The following is a 25,748-nucleotide window of genomic DNA, read 5'->3' as shown; positions in this document are numbered from 1 at the left end:
GCCCTCGAGGTGGCTGTGGTGGTGACGAGACAGTTGTTCACCTCCTTGTGGATTGTGCCTTTGCAAAGAAGGTCTGGAGAGAGATGCAGTGGTTTCTGTCGAGGTTCATCCCGAGCAGTTCTGTGACACAGGACTCTGTGCTCTACGGGCTGTTCCCAGGGACACACACACCGAGACAAACATCAACTGCAGCTGGAGGATCATCAACTCAATGAAAGGCGCTCTTTGGTCTGCCCGAAACTTGTTGGTCTTCCAGCGCAAAGAGCTGTCCCCGACCGAGTGTTGCAGACTGGCACATTCCAAAGTCCAGGACTAAGTGCTGAGGGACGCACTAAAGCTTGGGGCAGCTGTTGCAAAGGCGCAATGGGGAAGGTCGCTGTCTAAGACCTTTTTGCCACAGTGCACCGAGGGGCTGGGAACTATTGAGAGCCCCTCGGGCTGTGCAGCTCAAAATGAATGTATGCATTGAATACTAATTGTATTATAAATGTATTGACGCACCTCAGAGTGCAACATGCTGTATGTTGATAAATCCAATACCATTGTCTGATTGTCTATATTGAAATAATTATAATATTCATTGATTGTATTGATGCACCTTGTGATCCATGTGTAAAAGTCGAATCTGATTGTACTTTTGTGATTGTGATTTTGAAATGTTTTGGAATCTTCTTCCAGATATTTTATGAATAAAGTATATTTTTCAAAAAAAATAGTCTGTATAAAATTGCCTTTCCTGAATGGGGCACACATATTACAAATCATTGCTTTGGGTGGGTTAGGATAGTCTAAAGCACCTGCAGTTAAAATAGACCTGCAAGTTACAAAAACTATTTTGCTGAATAGTTTCAAACATTTTTATTTCAGGATTTGCCCAAGTAGCAGCCCTGCAACTTCTATTTGTACCCAAGTTATTTCTGAGTAGCAGCGGTTAAATGAGTGCATGATTCTACCCCTTTTTTGCCACCATTGTAACCAATCTTTTTTGTAAGTTGCCAAAAGTTGTGTACGCCAGATATAATTTTCACTCTTCTGTTCTCCCACCATGGCACATTTTGGCAAAGGTAGTGTCACTCATGGCCAAAATAATTCAAGGCCTTTGACAGATGACCAAGTATTTGGCTATCAATTTTAATCCTAGAACTTGTTTAAAGTCACTTGGTAATTACTGTAAACTATTAATGCAAAGACACTTTCAAAAGCTGTTTTGTGGCACGATACAGTGTACGGTGACTTTTTGGGGTGAAATGTATCCAAGAAGAGCTTCAGTTTTGAATCCTTCTGTCATAAGAACACATGGTTTGAAACCTGGAGTCCAAAGTATCCCTTGACAACGATGGGTTGTAGAGATAGCTGAAGTTTTGGCAATTGACAATGCAAATACTGTAAATTGTGAGAAGAATTGTACAACATTCTTTGAGTTCCAATGTTCTGTTCCATGGAGTAGTAATCTTTTTCATTTTGCACATATGGTAACACAGTGGTGCAGTGCTGCAGAAGGCATCTACCATGGTGCTTCTGGAGCTAGATAATCTGAGAATGTGCTTTCCTAATTCATTCTTTTTGGGTTATTGAGCCATATCGAGAGAAACATGATTGACAGAAGCCGAAGGGCCCATCATACCCAGAAGATGGTGCATTATGACAGTTAGAAATGTTGCTTGACAAATAAAGTTTTTAAGTTTTTAATAATGGTGTCGATTTACAATGACTTATGTAAGAAGAATGTGGTCAGAATCATTAATGAATATTAAAAAAAAAGCACTGAGCGCTTAAAATAATTTTTTTCTTCTGTTGAATATTTTGACAATCAAAATGAGGAGAAAGGAATTCAGCTTCAAGGAAAGACAATGGAATTTACAGTCCAGCATGTAAAGAATTTGATTGTAGCATAAAGCGATGCAGCTGCCTTTCATATGGAGTTTGTTGAAGTTTACGAAATGAGGATTTATTACCTTTTCAGAACCTGAGTTGATACATTGCCATTTGTGCAAGTAGTTTGTTATTACCTTGAGCTGTTTGAGTATTCACTGTAAAATATTGTACTTCTTCCAAGTGCTCTTAAAGAAGAGAGAAAGCTGTGCATAATATTCTGCTGATAGTGTACCGACTTTTCCAGTACAAGAATTCAAACTGTTGCTTTCTTGCTGCATTATCCAGGGCAGGCTTATAATCAAGTGATCGACCTTGACAACAGTTTGTGTTTCACCACTTCTTAAAAAAAGTTTCAAAAAAATTGCTGTCAGGATAGAATTGAGTTTGACTTGAAGATGTGGCATCAAAGTGAAACCAGTTTTGCAAATATAAAGAGAGAACGTTCATTAATATAGCACCTGATCACAGCCACGGGACATCAATGTGACCGTGACTACGTTTCATAACTAACTAATGAATTAATTTTGAAGTGTCTGTTTAATATGACTATGAACTATCCTAGGGGGAAAAGAAGAAACAAGTGTGATTTTCAGATTAAATTGTGTGCTTTGAGCTATTCTTTGGTAGTGTGTGTAGTGTTTTCTTTGCTATAAAATCACGTTAATCAGTAAATTCTGTTTCTTTAATTTTCACAACTGTAACTGGATTGAGTCATAAGGACTGTTGCATCTTTAGAGCAGAAGTCCTGCATATCTTTGTTTCATTTGTTCATGGGATGTGGACATTACTTACAATGCCTGCATTTATTGCTCATCCTTAATTGATTCTTGAGAAGGTAGTGGTGAGCTGGCTTGTTGAACCACGGCAGCCCATGTGGTGCAGATACACCCAGAGTGCTGTTAGGGAAGGAATTCCAGGATTTTGACCCATTGACAGTGAAGGAATGGCGATATATTTCCAGGTCAGGATTGTGTGTGGCTTGGAAGGAAACTTAGCGGTGGTGGTGTTTCCAAGTGCCTGCTGCCTTTGTTCTTCTAGGCAGTGGAGGCTATGGGGGTTTTTTTTTTAATTCATTCACAGGATGTGGGCTTAACTGGCTGTGCCAGTATTTATTGCTCATCCCTAGTTGCCCTTGAGAAGTTGGTCGTGAGCTGCCTTCTTGGACTGCTGCAGTAGTTCCAGGATTTTGATCCAGCGCCAGTGAAGGAACAGAGATATAGTTCCAAGTCAGGATGGTGAGTGACTTGGAGGGGAACTTCCGTGTGGTGCTGTTCCCATCTATTTTGAAGGTTCTATCAAAGGAGACTTATAACATTTCTCCAGTGCACCTTTTAGAGGGTCTACATTGCAGCCATGCTATGCTGGTGGTGGAGGGAGTCTCAGTTTAGGGCATTGGATGGGTTTCCAGTCAAGTGGGCTGCTTTGTTCTGGATGGTGCTTAGCTTCTTTATCTCCAACACTGGCATCTACCTGACAATGTATAAAATTGTGCTGACGTGTCCTGTTCACAAAAAGACAAATCTAATCCAGCTAATTACCATCCCATCAATCCTCAGCAAAGTGAATGGGAGGTAACCTCAATCGTGCCATCAAGCTGCGTTTACTCAGCAATAACTTGCTCAACAATGCTCAGTTTAGGTTCTGCCATGGCTTCAGACCTCATTACAGCCTTGGTCCAAACATGGACAAAAGGGCAAAATTCATGAGTTGAGAGCGACTGCCCTGGACATCGAGAACATTTGACCTAGTGTGGCATCAGGGAGCTCTAGTAAAATTGGAATCAAGTGAAAAACTCTCCACTGGTTGGCGTCATAGTTAGCACAAGGGAAGATTGTTCTGATTGTTGGAGACCAATCATCTCAGCCTCAGGACATTGGTGCAGGGCAGTGTGCTAGGCCCAACAATCTTCAGCTGCTTCATCAGTGATCTTTCCTCCATCATAAAGCCAGAAGTGTGGATGTTCACCGATTTGTTCAGTTACATTTGCAGCTCCTTTTTGTGCATAGAACTGACTTGAACAACTTTTCAAATTATTGGGTAGATTCCAGTGTTGTAGCACTGGATCAGCTTGGCTAGGGGCACAGCCAGTCCTGAAGCACATCTTCAGCACTAGACCCATGATGTTTTCAGAGCCCATAGCCTTTGTTGTGTGCAGTGCACTCCGTCATTTCTTTGTCTTGTGGAGTGAATCGAATTGGCTGGAAGGCTGGCATCTGTGATGTATCATCTTGTCATTTCTGGCTGAAAATGGTTGCAAACGCTTCAGCTTTATCTTTTGTACTCATGTTAGGCTTTGTCACCATTAAGGATGGCAATGTTAGCGGAGCTGCCACCTCCCGTTAATTGTTTAATTGTCTACCACAGTTCATAACTATGTGGCAGGACTGCAGCGATTTGAACTAATGTGATTAAGAGATTTCTTAGTGCTGTCTGTAGCATGTTGCTTCTGCAGTTTTGCATGCATGTGGTCCTGTAATGCAACTTCGCCAGATTGGCACATCCATTTTTAGGTATGCTTAGTGCTGCTCCTGACATGCTCTCCTCATCGAATCATGGTTGGCTCCCTGGCTTGCAGAGGAAGGGAAATTCTGGACCATGAGGTTACAGATTATAGTGGAATACAATTCTAAGGTTGCTGATGACTCACAGCATCCTAGGAAGCCCCGTTTTGAACTGCTAGATCTGTTCTGAATCTGTCCCCTTTAACATAGTAGTGTGATTCAACATGATGGAGGGTGTCCTTAGTATAATGACAAGACTTGGTCTCCACAAGGTCACTTCTGCAACTCTGTCAAGAACTATGTTGTGAACAAACAGAATTAAATAGGGTGACAGTATGAGAAAACGTGAGTGGCAATAGAGTGAAATAGTATGGGCTGAATACAGAAGTGCCAACCTAGTTGATTTTGCATCATGGTTACCTTGGAGTCTGAAAATAGTAGGATAAAACCCCACTAACATTTGAGCACATCTGACTGACACTTCAATCTAGTCGTACTGGGGGAATGCTACATTGTCAAAAGCGCTTCCCTTCAATTGAGATGTTAAACCAACAAATATATCCAGACTGGGACGTACACATAGTCATTCTGTAGAAGTTATTGTATCTAGCACCATTTTAGAGGAACCCCATTAGCAGAGGTCATAATTTCCCACATCTCAGATGTTGCTCATATTCCAAAAACAAATTTAAAAAAATAAGTGGTCCAATGTTATGCCTGATTTGAATTTAATTGGAACAAAATGAACCAGCAGTGAATGGTCAGCATGGAATGGGAAGATGCAAATTTGATTTTTTTCTGTTCCGCCTCTGATCGAGTGGATCTCAATTTCTCTGCCTTAGAACTAGATTGCTAGATTATAGGTTTTATACACCTCCTGGTGGTTGGCCTAGGAGTAGAAGTAGCCAAAGCTCTGGTAAAAGACTGTTCATTCTCTGTCATTCTGTGGCACAGACGAGCATATGAAGGGAACGAAGTGAGGAATGTTTAAGAGGAGCATAATTGGCCCTTAGTTTAATAAAACCCAGAGTCAGATCAACTTTGCATGTATGTACCTGGCTAGGGTATAGTAGCGTCAGTTGACCAATCCTGACAGCATGTGTGCATGTGGTTTTAAGATTTACTGTATTTTAGTCTGTATCATTGCAGTATCACATTATGTAAAGTCAACTATGTTTTAAATAATTCCATTACCTTTGTATATAATTTCCAGCCAGAGCAACCCCCATCTCGGTCCCATATTTTCACCAGAAACAGTATGTAGTAGTGGTTTCAGAAAATAGGTGATGTGGGCGTTTTGGTGAATGATATTTAGAATTAAATTTGTTGTATCTTGAATAATAACATCTCTGAAATTAATTTTTTTTTCTCCCGTGAGGATACAATTGACTCATAGGAACTATCCCAGACTTTGTGCCCAAGATCATTTTTCTTCACTTGTATCTGAGAGTCTATTAATGTACTATACAGGCCTAACTGAGCTCCTTTGATCAAGCAGTACTTACAAAGAGCGCACAAAATGCTTGGCACACATCAGCTTTTAGGGAAAAAAAATCATTACCTACATATCAGTTAAATTCTGTCTCTGTGAGAGTCTTTATTTTGCATAAACATGAGTGCTACCAGCTTATTGCTATGCCTCCACTGATTTGCAGTCAGCAGTTACTGATATGTTTGTGAAACTAACTTTTTGTTTTTATTGCCTAACACCCATACAAGAAGGGCAAATATAACGATTTCTTGCCTGTTTACCAAAATGTTAGAAAAACAGAACACTGACTTCACATTTCTGCTTCTTCATTTCCTCCAAAAAAAATTTGTTCAACCTCCCAAGTAGAAATTTCTTTCCTTTTGAATAGTGTTTGGGTATCTATCATGATGAGAACAAACAAAATTCACCCAAGCAGGTTCGAATGTACGTCAATACTGGCATTGAAATTTACGACACTTGTGGTTTGGGGTTACAGGATTCTATCGCTGGAACTACTGTACATGACTGTCAGGGGATCATTGTACTGCATTACTGTTTAAAATTGGGTGAAAATTGGTTTGGTAGCAGTGATGTACTGAACTATTCATACAGCCTGAACACCACCCACGAATAATATGTTTTATAGCTCCCAGCTTGGTGTTAAGAGTACACCATCTCTGAGGGGAATGGTGAAATGCAATAATTAGCAGGAAGAACTGTCCTGCAAAGTAAGCCACAAGATGGGAATTCTTTTGAAATAGCTTTGAATCTGGCCTTGAAATCTTTTATGGTGCCTGTGTTCTTACCCCTCGGAAAGAAGGAACCATTATGTTCATCCAGAAATGTTGTTAGATATCAAAAAGGGCAGGAAAAGATATATTGGATTAAATAGCCAAAGCATTTATTAGTATTCAAAATTTGAAGCTAAATTTTGATGGCAGTTGGTGGTTAAAATCACCTTTTGTCCAATATCTGGACAATGCTAGATAAACATGCAAGAACAAATGGAATAGAAGGGTATGTTGTGGGTGTTAGATGAAGTAGGGTGCGAGGTGGTTAATGTGGAGTGTAAACTCGGGGCCTATCAGGCCATATGGCCTATTTCTGTAAATACTAATCAAACATCAGGTCCACTGGTTAATCGTCACTAGATGAGTTAAGCTGTTTTCTTGTCACAAGATTTCCTTGGATATATGGAGTACATTCTTTGATTTATACATATGAAGTGAAAGGTTAAACCACCTGGGCCATTAATGTTTATCAACTGCTGGAAATACCAACTACTAGAAATGCTAAGATAAAAGCAAAATACTGCAGATGCTGGAAATGTTAATTCCTTGGAAAGGCAAAAAAAAACTACAAATAAATAATTGGAAATTCCTCCCTGCATCGATTCAGTAATCAAACAAATTCTTGCAATTTTCCCCCAATGTATCACTGGCCCAACGTCCAATAAAAATTGCTGACAAGCCACAATGGTGGCTACAGTGGCAGTGTGTTAACTACATGCACTAATTTTAGTTGAAAATATCAGACACAATACAAATAAAAATAGTGAAGGTATATATTTGCTGAAACATCTACCATCATTCAATGGAAAGCTACGCAGTCTTTCCCTTTCAAAGTTTGGACCTCTGCAATGAATTTATCAGGAGCAGCATATCTTGGTGCAGCTTGTAGGTTAATGTCCAACATTTGTTAGTGGTATTTTGATTTTATCAGATTGGTTACTCAGAATATTGACTTATATAATGCTGCTGCTGCTTGCCATCCAGACATGGTTGGATGTTGTTTGTCATTTGCCATGAAGTACTCTGTTGGGAGTTGCTTGTTATGAGTTAGGTTTGATTTCTGCAGCTTCCCTGAAGTGGTTACTTTGATATTTTGATTGTTCGAGCTGGTCAATGAGTGTCCATCTCCATACAATGTTTAGTAGTGTTTCCTTGCTGTTTAAGTCCTGCATTTTTACATGTATTTTAGCAGATTACTAATAAGATGAGCAATAAGTAGCCAAGGAAGAAAGCTCCCTACTTTTCATCTTGCATTTTATCAACAAACATTTAAAATGTATACATATGTACTTGATTTTTTTGGTAAATGATTGACATCGCATACTCAATAACTGCCTATTACTCATATTTTGGAACAAAAATAAAAATACCTGGAAAAACTCAGCAGGTCTGACAGCATCTGTGGAGAGGAACACAGTTAATGTTTCGAGTCCGTATGACTCTTCAACAGAACTCATATTTTAAATTTAGTTTAGCTACATCTGGATTCCCAAATAGTCACATCTGACACCTGGCTAGTGGCTAAAGTTTTGGAAAGCATCTCACGAGGCATACATAAGCTAACCCTGCTGCCACCACCCCACCCACAAGCACCAGACAATGCAAAACCAAAAACATTTTTCTGAAAGCATCAAACTGGTGGCTGGACTACCATGAAGCTGCATAAGATGTACTATAAACTGGGAGAATATCTTATCTTACAATTCGCTCTAAATTTTAAGAGGATTTGATTTTTATACTGAATTTATGTGCTTATATTTTTATTCCAGTTCAGTGTTATTTCTTTTCCTGCCACAGCACCCCAGCTATTATTCTTTGACAGATTGGACAATTTATCTATAGCTGCAGATTGGCTCTAAGATCCAAGTTTTATATGGCTTGAGTGATATGCCCTGGCATCCTCAGGTAGACAAGCTGCAAAATCACTGTACAGTGGCTATGAAAATGTAATTTAATTAATTAGCCTAACACATTGTGCTATTTAAAATTAGTTTATCCATGTACCTGGGGATTCCCTCAGGGTACATCTACCCCCAACATGTTTTAAGTTTTGTCTCACAGGTGCAGTATCCAACTACATGCAAAATGCTAAGTCAGAATTTTGTTTTTGTTCTCTGCCATGCTTAATTAACCATTTGGTTCAGGCACAGCATTTAAGAATTGTCAAGCCTGTGTAATAAGATAATGACATAATAAATTAATGAAATGCTGAAGCATTGCAAATAAATTGAAATTGATTTATTTTCTAGAGTTTTCAAAGTTACCAGTAATTACTGATTTGTGGAATGTTAATGCAATCTCTCATGGATGAGTCCTGAGCTTTTGTGTTTGTAAAGAAATGAATAAGCCTGCTAAATGTCAGAAATGTTGATTAAGAAAAGATTGGTTGGAGCTCCATTAATTCTCTTTGCATCTATATTTGATGCAAAGAGTTTTGAGTTTCACTAAGACAAAAGCAAAATACTGCAAATGCTGGAAATTTGAAATATAAACGGAAAGTGCTGGAAAAACTCAGGTCTGATAACATCTTTAGAGAGAGAAACAAGAGTAAATGTTTCAAGTCTTCAGAGCTCTGAAGAAGGGTCATACAGACTTGAAACGTTAACTCTGTTTGTCTCTCCACAGATGCTGTCAGACCTGCTGAGTTTTTCCAGCATTTTCTGTCTTTATTTTTGAGTTTCATTATCCTGGGCTGGAATTTGTGTATACTGTTGAGATCAGCAAAACAAAAAGCACTGACGCACTCCTTGTGAAATTAAGTTAAATTCATCTATTTTTATATGTCTTTTAACGACATACCCTTTAAGAGTGACGCAAGCTATCTCTGTACATCACTTTCACACATTTATATTGTCATTAGTCCCTGAACTCCTGTACATTTTAAGAGACTGTTTAATATCTGCAACACTTAACACAATGCACTGTGATCCTAAGGACTTGAGAGAAATTCTTCCTGGCTGGTTAGGGTGATGGAAACTGAAAAATTGATTGAGCCATGATCAATGCTTTCTCAATATCACCTTATTTTGCGCCATAGCATAAATGCACTCATTCACTGAAACTCGGTGGTTAACAGATAATTAATAGAGTTGACCTTCTAAAACTGACACATCTTGTTTATGCATCGACATCAATTTGCTAGAGGTTGGATTGTTTATGTTCAGGAGTGGTGTCATTGGATGGAGAAGTACACATCAGCACTTAATGGCACTGCATCAAGGTACAAGGGTTTTAATATCTCTATTCTGATGGCCACTTTTGCTTTGTGAATTCTCTGTGGTTCTGCAGAAACTCAGTCCTTGCTGGTGTAACCGCATTTGAAATTTGGGGCTCTCATAGTCAAATAATCAGTAGTTATTATTTGTAATTTAAAAGCATGACACCCATCCTTTGAGTGATTCAGAATTGAATGACGTTGGTATTTTGTGTCTAATTGATCACTGTTGTACCTAAATAAACATCCCATTGGTGCATTGTTGCTATTTCTTCCTGTGCAAATTAGAGAATGGATGTTTTATTTTAAAGTAAATGCTTAAATATTTTAAACAGAAATGGTTAAATGGATGCAACATAGTTCCAAATTATAAGGGTATCCACAAAAGTTTATGAAGCGCAGCCAGGATTTTCCAAAGCTGTGGTAGCTAGACTCTGCTGGCACTGATGTAATAGTGATTCAAGATGGGATATATTTAACTTAATTTCAGTGTACTATATATCAGTTACATAGTTTCCGTCCAGTGTTATAACATTTGTAAAAGGGCATTCTTTTTTACTGGTGATTTACCTATAACTGATTCTATCTAATGAGTTGCATTGTTTAAATTTAACATTAATCAAACTTGGACATTTTATTAAGTTACTGGAATCAAAATAAATGCTTCAGACTTCAAGTAATTTTTTTTCCTTTTTTTAATTTCTAGTATTATGTGCTAAGAATTTGGTGAAGAAAGACTTCTTCCGTAAGTATTCCAGCTGCATGTTATTAGATGAGACTATCTTAGCAATAGTAACGCTAAGAGTAATGCACTTTCAAGATTTTTGCATATCATTCTGTTGGGTGGTTTAAAATAGGCTTGGAAAAAAACACTTGCCTGAAAGATATAATTATGGCATCACATATAACATCAGTCATATTCAAATATATGAAAGTTAAGACATTTTGTGGTATGAATTTCATACATTATAGCTTTACAAGAACTGATCCAAATTAATGATGTTCAGAGAAATTATTTTCTAATGTGAATTTAGGTACACCTGAACTATTCAGAATTACTTCACCAGTACTAATGTGGATGTGTAGACTGTATAGTGCCCCTAGATTTGCTTGGAACTATATTTTTCAATTTCTGTTTACTTCCCTTTCCTGGTCTTTACTTGTTTACTCCGGCCCTCACCACCACCAGCAGTTCTCTCCTGGAAGCATGTACCATAAGTGACTCCTGCTTGCTCACTGTCAAGTGCTTCCAAAGGTACTGGCAGGGCATGACCTAGTTAACATTCAAGTATGATCTTTGATAATGAGTATTGGTGGACTATTGATATGTGGTGGAATGGGGTGGGGGCAGCATATCCCAGTTCGCTGCTACATTCATTCAATATTCATACATGCACTTCATAGCAGGGGTCATTGGATAACAACCAGCTGCTTTCTGTATATCCATTCCACCTCATAGACTTTAGTGCCTATTTTAGCAATGTGTTGCCGGTTAGTGTCTGCTAATGCAGCACAAACCAGAGTTGAATCTGAGACCTACCTAGTCTATATAACTCAGTTGCATACCAAGTAAAGCAATTAGTGGAACCCCAATCTATTTCTATAGAGGACAAAATCAGAGAGCCAAGTGGCATATTTTGGAATGAAGTATTAGTACAAGCTTCTCATTTCTCAAACAAACATAACCTACTTCTTATACCATCCTCTCTAACGTCTAAGGATTTATCATTTATCATATGAAATGCAATAGGAAAATTTCACCTGATTATTCAGATGATCAGGAATTTAGCAAAGAATACCCTATCCCATCTGCCTTACTTCATGGTGTGAAGACTATCAGTTACAATTACTGGAAGTCGTTAGGTTAATTGACCATCATTCAATGAATAAATATCAGGCTCTATAGTTTTTAAGTTAAAGCCAATGCTACCTAGTTAGCATTCCATTTGAATATTTAAAGGGAAAGAACAATGCAGTTTAAAAAATAATTAATATCTGGTATGCTATTGGAGAAAAAATGTCTAAAGGATTTCTGTTGTTGGTTGTATAAATGATCCTCTATGACCAATAAAATCCTCTTCTAGTTTATTTGGTTGTTTGTACTGCTCATGCATGACAACAAACAATATGGCTAGGAATGAGAAGCCCTTAATTCCCATAATCATTATTGGTAGGAATAAATGGCACAGGGATCCAAGAGGAATATCTTTGAGTTCAACGGTGGAATAGCTTTGATGCATTGTTTGGTTAGAATACAGCAACCTTTATATACTACCAAAATGTAGTAAAAGCTCCAAGGTGCTTCACAAGAGCGTATTCGGACAAAATTAACACCCAAAGAGGAAATGTTAGATGCAGAGGTTTAGGGAGGGAATTTTGGAGTTTAGGGCCAAGGTAGATGAAGGCGTGGCTGCCAGTGATGGAGCAAAGAAACTAAGGATGCACAGGAGGTCAGTTGGAGGAACCCAGAATTCTTGGAAGGTTGTGGGGCTAGATGAAGCTACAGAGATGGGGGAGAAGTGAAGCCATGGAGGGATTTGAACATAAGTATGAGAATTGTTAAATTGAAGTATGACTTTCCTAGGAGCCACTATGCTTTTGGAGGAAAAAATGTAAGAAGAAATGCCATTGTTTGATGTATAAATGATTCTTTATGATCAATAAAATCATCTCATTTGGTTGTTTGCACTACTCATGCATGACAATAAACAACATAGCTAGCATGATGAAAGCAGTGAACATAGGGTGATGGTGAATGGGATGGTGTAAGTTAGGATATGGGTGGTAGAATTTTAGAGGAACTTAAATTAATGGAGGGTGGAAGATGGGACAACTTTGAAATAGTCAAACCTGGAGGGGACAAAGGCATGGATTATGTTTGCAACAGCAAATGGGCTGAGGCAGGGATGGATATGTGCAATACCATAGAAGTGGAAGCAGCTGGTCTTATTGATAGAGAAGATACCGTTGATGTCAGCATTTAAGTTGACCATTGAAGCCCCAAAAAATCCCTCCAAGAACAGGGGGTCAACTTATACACCAAGTATAAAAGTGAACAGCCGGTGTGCATGTGAGTGGTCATCATTTTGAAATGTCATCAGCAATGATGCGAAGTGTGGGCATATCTTAAACTGTTGCATATCTTCACTACATGCTCAGTGTCGCCTGCTTGATTCCTTGTGTCCCGTTATAAGGTAACAGTAAGAAAAACATGTACCTGTGATGTGAAAAATTGAGGTTTACTCCTAATGTCAGTATTGCATGTCGTGGCTGAAAAGGGATGGGGGGGTGGAGCAGGGTGTGGAGTGTCAACCTGTACACCGAATATAGGCAAAAACATATTTTTGGGGCCTGAGGAGTGGGGCTGCCTTATACAGCAGTTTGACATATATGTTGCAATTTACAGTTTGTGGCCTGAAGCTTAGCTTGGTATCCAACACATGCAGAGATAGTGAAAGGAATTAACGAAATTGGCTCAATAGATAAGGTTTTGCTAATGGTTATTGTTGAAAACAAACTACCGAACGAGAACTTTTTATTCGCTTTATCATCTTCCCCTGCCCCTCCACCTGCTCAAACTTTAGGTATCCTAGCAGGGATACACCATTCCTCAGCTGAGGGTGACATACACATGATCTTATCCCAGGCATCTCTGTGTCTGCTCAGAGGTATGCAAGAGAAGCCTGACAGGACAAGTCTATTGACTCTTTTGTCTCGAGCGCTGCTGTCTATCTGCTGAACCCGCATCTGACTGTGACATACGAGCAAACTCAATATTTAAAACTGTTTTTAATGAGTGGGACTGTGGGAAAGTGATGAACCACATTGGAGACCAATTGAGTTGACCTTTTAATTGGAGAGAGAAATGTTAGTTACATTAGCTTGGGATCAGCAAGATGTTCTCAGTTGAATAACCTGCTGATGCTCACTGTCAGTGTCACTATTAAGAACGGTTACCTGAGCCTCAGCAATCATCGAGAAACCAGTGCCCATGGAACCCACACCACCAAGAGAGTCCGTGCCATCAGGAGAGGAGATGAAGGTGAGGAATCATGATATTTATGAGAATCAGGTAGGTTTGCTCCTACCTATAAAGTAGAAAAGCATAGTTCAGATGTTTGGCACTTCAATTTGTTCTTATAAAATTGCAAAACTCCAAAGCATTCCCTATTTTTATATTTCAGCTTATTTATATCCTAATATAGCCTGGTTTGTAAGCTATTAAGTCCTTATACAGGAAGAGAAATGTTCCCTATCTGCACAGTTAAATAAAATGGAATAATCTCCTGACTATTGATAATTCTCTTTTCTTTCAAACATTTAGCTGTTACACAGATGTTCTTCCTCCCCAACAGCAGCAGCTGCCACCCCACCCCACCAAACCTACCTCTTAATAAGACACAACCCTATTACTGGATAAAATTAGCTCAGTCCCACCATCAAACACAACATAAATGAAAAATCATGCCTCACTATATAAACTGAGGCAGACTGTCATGCAGTATATCTTTGATCACTGCATGAAAATATCTTAACCGGAACTTGCCAGGTTTTTCACAGTCAGTATATGCCATCGTTACCTCTCTGAATCTGACCGCAGCTTCAAGATTTAGTGCAAGCACAGATTAACATGAAAATCCAGCAGTTGCAGCCTGCAGTTGCTGAGCTGTGAACCCCTATGCCCTCAGAGCCAGCAATCAGCAAAATCTTCCCCTCCCCTCTCATCACTGTCAGTAACCTCATAAAAAGCTAAACATTGCTCACTGAAGCATGGTAGATTTTTAATGAGAATCTGAATAATAACTACTGCTGAATAACTGGACTGGCCCTGAAAAAAATAGAATGTTGTTAAATGTCCCCATTATAATTAATTAATAGATTTCCGTAAACTAGATTTTTTTCTAATCTGTTTCATATTTTAGCCTCTACTTTTATTGCAGTGCTCAAGCTTTATTTGTTCTGTGTCGAAAAAAAAATCAATAGTTTGATTATTAGTGCTTTTAATTTCCTGTTGGCTGTCTCTTTATAATATGATTGGCTGTTTGACAACTTGTTGACATCACTAACTCGTGCTGGGAATCCCCATGGAGTTATGCCACAATCAGTTGTATGTCAGGAGTGTTCAAGTTCTCGCAACAAAGATTGCGAGAACTCTGAGACCTTCTTTAAAATCAGCAGCTAGTACTCTTGTTTGCCACTGACTGTAAAATTTGTAAAATAAGAGTGCTGTATAAATTAGATTGAATGATATTTCAGCGGAATGGCACATAATTAAATGTGCGTGCTCTAACCCAATGGAGTTATGTATGGCACAGTTAAGTTCATGCCAATAATTGTACATCAGGCCCATTGGATGTCTTTAAGTCTTATTTATTGCTTTTATAATGAAGTCCTACAGGAGCCATATAACTTGCTATTGACTTAGAATTCTCAACATTTTGTATATTAAGGCAAATCCTGAGATGATAAATCCCACACAAATAGGAAAACGGATGAGAAGCTACAAAGAAAAGGGCACTCTGCTATATTTTTGTGAGTTGGGGGGGGATATTGAGTTAAACCTCATTTGTTTCACAACAGGAAGCTTCAGAGAGCAGGGGATAAATGTGGGCCACTGCTCTGGTCATGAACAGCATCATTCCCTTAGTTCACAATTTGTGATATTCACAATAGCTGTTCCTGTATGTAAAAACATGGAGTTATGAAGATGACCATAATGTCATGTCATATATAATGTTGCAATTTAGATTTTAAAGGACAGGTAGACACATTTTTCAGTTTCCTTTTGTTAAAGGAGATCTTAACATTTCCAATTTAAGAAATATATAGCAACTGAGATGAAAAGCACGTGATTCGGTCCAAGATGCAGCAGTCTTCTTTGGTTGAAACTCCATAGGAATGGAAAAGCATGACATTTTCTTGCTGCGAAAGTAGCACTGGGTGGGAAGAGGGTCCAGAGAAAACAGAGGCCAGAGAATTGTGCGCCTTCTCAACCCACTGTCTTCCTCTGTAGCAAATAGGGCACAGACTGCCATGCCAGAGTGGTGTTCCTGAGCCACGCCAGGTGACGTTTAACATAGTTCATCATCACGATGCAAACCACCATCTGACGAGAAGGAATGCTGCCATCACAGCATACAAAATAGCAACTTTGTGGAGATTTGAGTTGGAGGAAACTTTTTCTGAAATGATTAGTAATGCAGGGCTGGGTGTGACTTTGACTTCCTATGTTAGTGATCTGAGTTACCATAAAATACCCTGGCCAGTGCATTCCTAAATATCCCCAACAGTATATTTTTCTAACAGTGTTGAATTATTTGAATTACTACGACATTTTCCCTGTAGCTCATTTTTACTATTGGAGATGTTTTATTACATTATTTTTACAATTAAAAAGACCTGGAGTGTTCTGAGAAATACATGCCTATTTGTTATTGGAGAAAATAAGTTGTATGATATACCTCTTGGAGCAATGTGCTGTTAAAAGTACGGCAAAATGTGCCCAAATTCTGTGACCAAAGTACAGTAATACACATGGCAGAAAAAGGCACTTGTTATATATGTTTAAAAATTGTCTTTTTCAGTTGGGTTCTTAATGTCTCTTTTATTTTTCCTTTGGTTCTGCAAGTTGCACATTTATTTTGTAACCTAGTTGTCCTGATATATCTCTGGTTCTTCCGATTGGTTTTCATGAAAGAGTAAAGCCCACAAATTTGGAACAGTAACAGCATTAAGTTACATATTATCTCTTAAGATGCATCGATTTAAAAGCACTGCCTAAGGGTACAAAATAGGGCCCTTTCACTGTTTCTGAGAAAAATGATTGAATCCTAATTTAGGTGTGAAATAACTGACCTAACAATACTAACTCTTGGAAGTGGAAATTTCAAGGATGAAGGTACAGGGTGAGGGAAGGTCAAGGCAGGGCAGGGTAATAAAACCTTTCAGTGCAATGTAGTAGAACATAATGAATCTAAAAATACATAGATATTCTTTCTTGTTTGTCCGAGGAGAGAACAATTAGATGATGAACTTCTCCAAAAGATGGTATCACTTTTTTCCTCAGTAGGGATGTGATTTATTCTGGAATGTATTTCATACTTTTACTATATAGAATGATTGGTACATCATATATCAATCAGTTTATTGATTTTATATAGCTGGTACTGTTGTGGGGAAATTCAATGGCTAACATGCTAGAGATGACTGAAGTACAAAATACTTGATGGTAGTGTTCTGAAATGAGAGTGCATGTATGTCACGGGCAAAATGACTATTATCAAGGTAGATAATTATTTCTTTATCTGGTTTATACAGATTTAAAAGCCAAAATCTTTTCCTTGCGGTCTTCAGGAGTGCACTATGAGGGCATCTTGGAGTAGAATTGCTTTTAAAACAGCAATATCACTGTTTTCCCTACCTGATTGCAGACGATTGTATTTGTTCAGCCCTTAGACTTGCTCATTATCCCATCACCAGCATCGCCCCCTTTGTCCTGGACTGACTGTAGTTTCCTTGTGCGTTTTGTTAGGCAATGGACTGTGGACTGTAAGAATCTCATGTTTTATTGAGATTTATATTTAGTGGACTTTCCTTGCTGTCCAACTGAAGTAGCTTCCAGACTTTTGCCAATGGTGCTGTACAGTTTGGTGCAGCACTATTAGGTGATGAAAAGCCAAGTAAGTACTGATTGTTGAATTCCAAAATAAAAGCAGAGAATACTGGAGATGAACACAGTTAGTGAGCACCTGTGGGATGAACTAATAAGTTAATCTGTTTTGGGTATAGAATCATCTTTAAAACAGTTTGAAAAAAGTTTTTATCAATAACAACAATAGTATTCAGAGTTGATGCCATGCCTTGTCTATGGAATCAAATTGCAGCAAGAACCACTGCCTTTTCGAAAGGAAGCTGATTATTTTTTGTGAAGGTTGAGAGGAGAAAGGGGTTTTCTTTGAAAATGTCTTTGTAAAGAATTGTGCGACTTGTATACAGTATTGTTAAAATGTCATTCTATTGTTTAACATTCTAAGAATAAATGCAAGTGTATCTTTTTTAGTAATCCTTTTCAGCCAGAAAACGAAGATAGCGTAATAACTGAACAAAATATCATAATGTTTTTTGTTTCCCTTTAGGACTCCCTGATCCCTTTGCAAAGGTGGTAGTAGATGGGTCAGGGCAGTGCCATTCTACAGACACAGTAAAGAACACCCTAGACCCAAAGTGGAATCAGCATTATGATCTGTGAGTACTTGATTAAATTCCAAGAATTATGATACAATGAAAAGTGCACCATAGATAATGCAGCCAGGCCAAATGTCTAAAAAAAAAAAAATTGTGGAAGATGATTCCTCTCTTTGGAAAGAGAGGTGTGACATACTAATGTAGCCTGAGCAGTTTGATTTTGTCTTTTTTTAATTCTTTTACCGGATGTGGCCATCACTGGCTAGGCCTGCATTTATTGCACATCCCTAGTTGCCCTTGAGTAGGTGGTGGTGAGTTGCCTTCTTGAATCACTGCAGTCCATGTGATGTAAGTGCACCCACAGTGCTGTTAGTATGCACCTACTGATAGTTCATGTCCTAGAAGAAGTAAAGCTTTAAAATTAGCCCCAAAGTACCTTGAATAAGTCTGAATACCAGTATGGGCAACATAGGAATTATGATTTACAATTGTCTTCATAATCATGGTAATTTTGTTTGAATAAATGTCACCTTGTTGTAGATTTGTGAATGCTCGGTTCCTTTTTCTTTGGCTTGACCAATGCAACTTTGCATCTGTCTGAAGGCTGTGATATGAAATTGATGGAATAGGGAGTAGGCAAAGCATACTGTAGCATTTTGTGTTGTCATGGATGATGTTTAATCTTAGGCTAGAAATGATGGATTGAAACCCATGTCCTGCCACATATGGCACAAGTGTCAAAGCTTCAATATTCAAGGCCACCATGGTGAACTGTAATGTTCTGGAGAATGAAATAAAGAAAATGTTGCAGGTTGCTACACATACTAAGTATTGTAATTGTAAATGAGTTGAAAGGGGTATGTAAAAAAAGAAATATTTCACCCTATTCTTTGCCCACCAATTTAGTTAACTTCTATCGCAACAGAATAATCTTGATTTGATACCTTATTTGGTTATGCCAAAGAGACCTTTTGTCATTGTGAACCTGTCAGAATCTAGTTTCATAGTGGTATTAGTGTAGGCCTGGGAGCAAGTAAGCTATCTACCTAAGGGCTATAAGTGGTTAAGTTACTTGATTTGGTTGTTGAAATAATTGAGACAAATCCACAAGTTTCTGTACTTGCCATGTATAGTTTGCTGTCTGCAGAAGTTTTGTATTAAACATCCTGGAAGGCAATGACAATGGTAGCTTCTGAGTAAATCTGAGTAACAAATTACATACCACAGCAAATCACTTGCCACACCAAATCATTGGTCTAACGAATGGCACAGTGATATCAGAAGTGAAAGAAAACTATCTTTTTTTTAAAAAAATAAGTCTTGTCTTGACACAAAAACCTCGCCTCACCTGGTATTAGCTGCCAGATGTATTGTGCAATGATCTTGCTGCTGAATCTAAGTGAAGTACTTCTAGGTTCCTTCCTTTTAAATGAGGTATTGGGTTTGCTGTTGAAGGAGATTTGCCAGGTTGTTGCAGTGCATCTTGTAAATCACATTGCCCTTCACAGTGCGCTAGTGGTGGAGGGAATGAATGTTTAAGCGGGCTGCTTTGTGCTGGACGGTGCTGAGCTTAAGTGTTGATACAGCTGCGCTGATCAAAGCGTGGAGAGTATTCCATCGCACTCCTGACTTGTGCCTTGCAAATGGTGAATAGGATTTGGGGGGGAGGCGGGTCAGGTGGTGAGTCAGTTACTTCAGAATTCCCAGCCTCTGACCTCTTGTAGCCACAGTATTTATATGCCTGGTCCAGTTAAGTTAATGGCCAATGGTACTCCTTCAAGATGTTGATGGTGGGGGATTCAGTGATGGTAGTTCCATTGAATGTCAAGGGGATATGGTTAGATTCTCCCTTGTTGGAGATGGGTCATTGCCTGGCACTTGTGTGGTGCAAATGTTACTTGCCACCTTTCAGCCCAAGCCTGAATGTTGTCCAGGTTTTGCTGCATGAGGCTACAGACTAGTACCTGAGGAGTTGTGAATGGTACTGAACACTGCAATTATTAGCAAACATTTCTATTTCTGATCTTATAATGGAGGAAAGGTTATTGAAGCAGCTAAAGATGGTTGGGCCGAGGATACTACCCTGAGGAACTTCTGTTGTGATGATCTGGGGCTGAGATAATTGACCTCCAGCAACCACAACCAGCTTGGTGCGAGGTACAACTCCAACCAGTGGAGAGTTGTCCTGTTGAAGGGTCATGAGGACTCGAAACGTCAACTCTTTTCTTCTCCGCCGATGCTGCCAGACCTGCTGAGTTTTTCCAGGTAATTCTGTTTTTGTTTTGGGAGTTTTCCCCGCCGATTCCCATTGACTTCAATGTTTGTGAAGGCTCCTTGATGGCACGCTCTGTCAAATGCTGCCTTGATGTCAAGGACAATCACTCTAACCTTACCTCTGGAATTCAACTCTTTTGTCAATGTTTGGATCAAGACTGGAGCTGAATGTCTGTGGTGGAATCCAAATTGAGCGTTGGTCAGCAGATTGTTGCTGAGTAAGTCTGTTTGATAACACAGTTGACAGCAGCTCCCGTTACTTTGCTAATGATTGAAAATAAACTGATGGGCTGGTAACTGACTGGATTGGATTTGTCCTGCTTTTTGTGAGCAGGGAATACCTGGGCAATTTTCGAGATTGTTGGATAGATGCCAGAGTTATAGCTGTGTTGCAATAGCTTGGCCAGGAGTGTGGCTAGTTCTGGAGCACAAGTCTTCAGTACTACAGCTGGGATGTTGTCAGGGCCCATAATCTTTGCTGTATCCAGTGCCTCCTTTTGTATTACACGTGGTAGTTCTTCCATTGAGGATTAATCTGTAACATTTACAATTCAGTAAACTCGGAAATAGAGGGATATTTATGAGAATTTGAGTAATTAGTAATGTGACACTATCCCTCTACAAATTATTTTCCTCTATCACTGAAAAATTTATCCTTGACACATGCTGAAATTATTGAACACCAAATGATGAAATATAGCCTTAATGTATTTTGATATACTGCAGTAGTCAAAAAGATTTGAGTTCTGGTGGCTTAGAGCATCTTTGTTTTTAACATGTAATGTGAAGTTGTTAGACTATCATTTTGAAAAACAAAAAATTCAGACCTTAAATTAGAAATGATAGTGTGGACTTGTGAACACATGCACAGTATTGTATGTGTGTCTCAAAATCCCTGGAAAACTCTATATTAGCAGTCGGCCACACTAAAAATTTTTGAGCTAAAAGCAGACTGTGACTAACCTATGATATATGTAGTGTAACAGGAAATAGCTTACATGCCATGGATGACAGATGGTGTCTCACTGGCAAAGTGCCAACTTGCTCATTTGATTGCTGTTTCAAGTTTAAAACAGTTTATGGCCAACATCCCTGCAGACTGCTCCTAGCTGATCATTGTAGATAGTTTGTACATATTGTGCTGTAAGGGGGCTTCTTTAAAGGTAATTGCAGAAATTTATGCATAACTATGCATGGCTACAGCTACATTGAATAAGAATAAAGTCTACGGTGAAACCAGTTGGATTTGGAAAGGTCATTGTGTTGTATAGTAATTCAGTTTGTCTTTGCGTTTGTATTAATCCACAGAGTGGGGTGGGTGTGAGAAATAAATCAATGTAATATATGTTCTGTTTCTACAAGCAAGATGTACAGTCTTAAAGTTTCCTGTGTGTAGTGGCTCAAGCAGTCCATGTCGTTGGTTACCATGCTTGCAGGTAATTAATATCTATATTTTGTTTGCAGCTAAGCAATATTTAATTGATTGTGATTAGATTGCTGGCCACATGGTTGCCTATGAAATCAAAAATGACAGACATTTTATACATACAAAATAACAATTTACTATGTTCTGGAATTCATTGTACAATATATTTCAGATATAACTAGAAGATGTGAACCCCTAGAACAATATAGAATAACTTCTGGAAACATTGTGAGTGGTGAGGGTGATATGAAGTTTGACTGTTGCAGGCTCTTGAGAGTGAATTGCTGGGTCTGCACATTTACTGCTATTTTATTCTTAATAATTTAAATGTTTTAATATTTTATCAAAATGTGGCACATGGAAGATCTTAAAAGCAGAATTATCTAGAATCATAGTTGATATGACATCACCCAAATGAAAGTATTATAGAGTTTGGTAGTACAGAACTTGATTATTGGTGAAAAAGAGACATATATTACCGAAACTTGTTCTGCTCTTTACGCATCGCCCTGCAGATTATTTCCCCCAAGTGCCCATCCAAGTTCCTTTTGAAATCATTGATTGTTTCTGCTTCTACCACCCTTGTGGGCAACAAATTTCAGGTCATTACCGCTTGCTGCGTAAAAAAAGTTCTTCCTCACATTCCCCCTGCTCTGTTTATTCATTTATTTATTTGTAGTAATGGAACATGGAACAGGTCCCAACCAAAAGCGTTGATGCTTCGTTAATGAACTCCTGCAAAAATATTTGATTGGGAAATGGAATCCCAAGTAGAAAATGAGATTGAATGAAAGTGATGTTAATTCTAGAGTTTTAAATAGATGAGGTGGACGTATGTTATATTGCTTAGGGACCTCACACACAGTGAATTTCTTTGAAACACAGCAACTGTCTTGTCAATAAAACATACCAGCTCTTTGTGTACAGTAAGATCCAACAAATAACTGAGGTGAGCAACAATCTTCAATGTACTAAAGTTGGGATGTCTGTTTTTGGTGATACTGCATTAAGGAAGGTGTTTGGCTGGGACAGTGAAAACTTTCTTCAAATAATGCCGTGGAATTTTTAATGTCCTTTTTCAACCATCAGGGTAGACATACATTGGGACATTGGCTAAACACCACACAAGAAGGATGACCATTCCAACAGTGCAGCCTTCGCAATCCTGCTACTCTGTTTCTGAGTCATGGGATATGGAAAAGATAATCAAGATAAGACTCTGTGCCAAACAAAGAGCATTCACATTTTTACAAAGAGTGCAGGAAAATACCTGCAGTACGGAATAAAAGCAGCAGCCAGGGATTTGATATCTGTCCGCCCAAACAGGATAAAAGTGGAAAGTTAATTGTCTCAGTTAGAATTGCACTAGAGTGGCAACCAAGGCAAGATAAATTGTACATGCTATGTGAAAGCAATAACTTAACGTGCTTTGCATTCTGTACTTTGTTTAGCTGAGATTTAAACCAAAGACTAATATCTTTCAGCATGTGCCAAACTCTCTGCCAGCTAGTGAAGAAAATATTGCCCTTGCAGTTTCAGCACTGTTTTGCCAGGCATCACCATGAAACTGCTGTGTTAAAGTGAACAGAAAGAAATGTTAAAAGGATTGGAAGGAAATAGTTCAGTTTTACAGCAACATGAATTTTTGTATTGTACTGGAATGTGCTAACTTTAAAAGTTAAAGCAAACTCTTCAAATGACATATAGGAATTGAATCAGTCTCAAATGTTGGGGGTGAATTCTGTGTGTCAGCTCACTCTGACCTGAGTTTGTCAGCGCTAGTCCAAGACGCTGTCAACAGGCATCTATTGTGATGTGCATCGAAACCAAGGCTGATCTTGTCCTTGTGCATTTTCCACACATCCACTTACAATTCATTTGGAAGATTGTGGTCAAAAGCATGATTTTCCCCTCCCTAATCCAAGGGATACTGAATGCATTTGTAGCACTCATGTGGTGTTTCAGGTCAACTAACTTGGTGTAAAACGTGGGCCCAGATCATCCGTTAGTCGGAGACCGGAGGTACCCCGATAGGTATGCAGGGACTCTTCAGAAGTCCAGTATTTAGGCAGGAGGTTTAAACTTCTGATTGCCAGTTTTACCCTGCCCAATTGCTCCATGATAGGCTGGAACCGCACACACTTGGGCTTTTGGCCCTAAACTTAGCCTGGTTTTTAACATGGATTTACTTACAATTTTTCATAAGTATAAAACAATCTCATAAGTAAATCAGCAGAAGTGTCAAAGCACAGCAACGTTCACAGCCTCCACTTCCCAACAGGGACTGTCAGGCAAAAAGGTGTGGGAGGGCGTGAGGGCGCTGTCGAGCGGAGGGGTGCGGGAGGGTGCCGTCGGACGGAGGGGTGCAGGAGGGTGCCCATTTGCCTGACGGTGCTCATGTTTTCACCCTCCCGCACCCCTCCGCCTGATAGCCTTCACGCCCTTGCCCTCCCGCACCACTCTGCCTGACGGCGCCCATGCCCTCGCGCATGCCTCCCGCTCAACCTTCTGGAATCCCTGGATTCTGCCTGGCATATGTCGGAAGAGTCAGGGGAGTGGTTGAGTTTTTTTATGGGGCGAGGGGCTGAACGTTATCGGTGGTGGGGTAAGTAGGAGGCTACTGTTGGGTGGGGTCTTGTGAACATTGTCAGGGTGGTTGGCACTTTCAGTGGGGTGAGGTCATGGAGCTGAATGATTCAGAGCTTGACGGCTCCAAGCAATCTTAAACTCGCAAATTTTTCCCTGCATCTTGGCCGTTCGTTCAAAGAATTTCAAGCAAGTTGTTAGAAATGCCGATCACTTGGTATTTAATAATTCTAGATACTGAAATCACATTGTCTACTGTTAAACCTAGCTGGAAATAGCATAATTAATGCAGGCTTTGAGACGTAAACTTTTACTTACCAGAGTATGGTAGCTAGTGCTGTAAAAAGCGAGTGTGGATTGGTGTCTCCTAAGCTGTTCTGAGGCTTCCCTGGTTTTCTATGATGTAGAGTGCAGGGGGGCATGCCAGGTGCAGAACCAGACATGCCTAAAAATGAGGGGTCAACCTGGTGAAGCTACAACACAGGACCACTTGCATGTCAACAGCATAGGCAGCAAGTGATAGATGGAGCTAAGTAATTCCACAACCAGTGGATCAGAACTAAGCTCTGCAGTCCTGCTGTATCCAGTCGTGAACAGTGGTGGACAGTTAAAGTGCTCACTGGAGGAGGAGGCTCCACAAATATCTCCATCCTCAATGATGGAGGAGCCCAGCACATCAGTGCAAAACATAAGGCTGAAGCATTCACAAAAATCTTCTGCCAGAAGTGCCCAGTGGATGATCTATCTTGGCCTCCACCTGAGGTCCCCAGCAACACAGATGCCTGTCTTCAGCCAATTCAATTCACTCCACGTGATGTCAAGAAATGGTTGAAGGCATTGGATACTGCAAAGCCTATGGGCCCTGACAATATTCCAGCAGTAGTACTGAAGACTTGTGCTCCGGAACTTGCCACACCCCTAGCCAAGTTGTTCCAGTACAGCTACAGCACTGGCATCTACCTTGCAATGTGGAAAATTGCCCAGACATGTCCTGTGCACAAAAAGCAGGACAAATCCAACCTGGCCAGTTACTACCCCTTTAGTTTACTCTCCATCAGTAAAGTGACAGAAAGGGTCACCAACAGTGCTTCAGGCTTCACTGACATTCAGTTTGGCTTCCGCCTGGGGCACTCAGCTCCTGACCTTGGCTCATACATGGACAAAAGAGCTGAACTTAAGAGGTGAGGTGAGAGTGATTGCCCTTGACATCAAGGATGCATTTAACCAAGTTGATATCAAGGCACCCTAGCAAAACTGGAGTCGGCGGGAATCAGGGGAGAAGTCTCAGCTGGTTGGAGTCATACTCAGCACAAAAGAAGATGGCTGTGTTTGTTGGAGGTCAGTCATCTCAGTTCCAGGACATCATTGCAGGAGTTCCTCGGTGGTGTCTTAGGCCCAGCCATCTTCAGCTGCTTCCTCAATGACC

The 25,748-nt window shown here is 39.5% G+C and overlaps 1 protein-coding gene across 3 annotated transcripts in view; it reads left to right on the top strand.

Annotated features, from left to right (window-relative positions):
• The window catches only part of smurf2 (SMAD specific E3 ubiquitin protein ligase 2), a 218,587-nt gene that overhangs the window by 97,143 nt on the left and 95,696 nt on the right, over positions 1–25,748 (top strand). For all 3 annotated transcript variants that reach the window (XM_041216961.1, XM_041216960.1, XM_041216962.1), the window contains 2 exons: positions 10,559–10,597; positions 17,988–18,096. In XM_041216961.1, coding sequence (XP_041072895.1) covers positions 10,559–10,597; positions 17,988–18,096 — 148 coding nt within the window. The remainder of the gene's footprint in view (positions 1–10,558; positions 10,598–17,987; positions 18,097–25,748) is intronic.

This window comes from Carcharodon carcharias, chromosome 22, assembly GCF_017639515.1.
Source record: "Carcharodon carcharias isolate sCarCar2 chromosome 22, sCarCar2.pri, whole genome shotgun sequence".
Classification (NCBI taxonomy): Eukaryota; Metazoa; Chordata; class Chondrichthyes; order Lamniformes; family Lamnidae; genus Carcharodon; species Carcharodon carcharias.
This window is presented reverse-complemented; position numbering and strand designations above follow the sequence as displayed.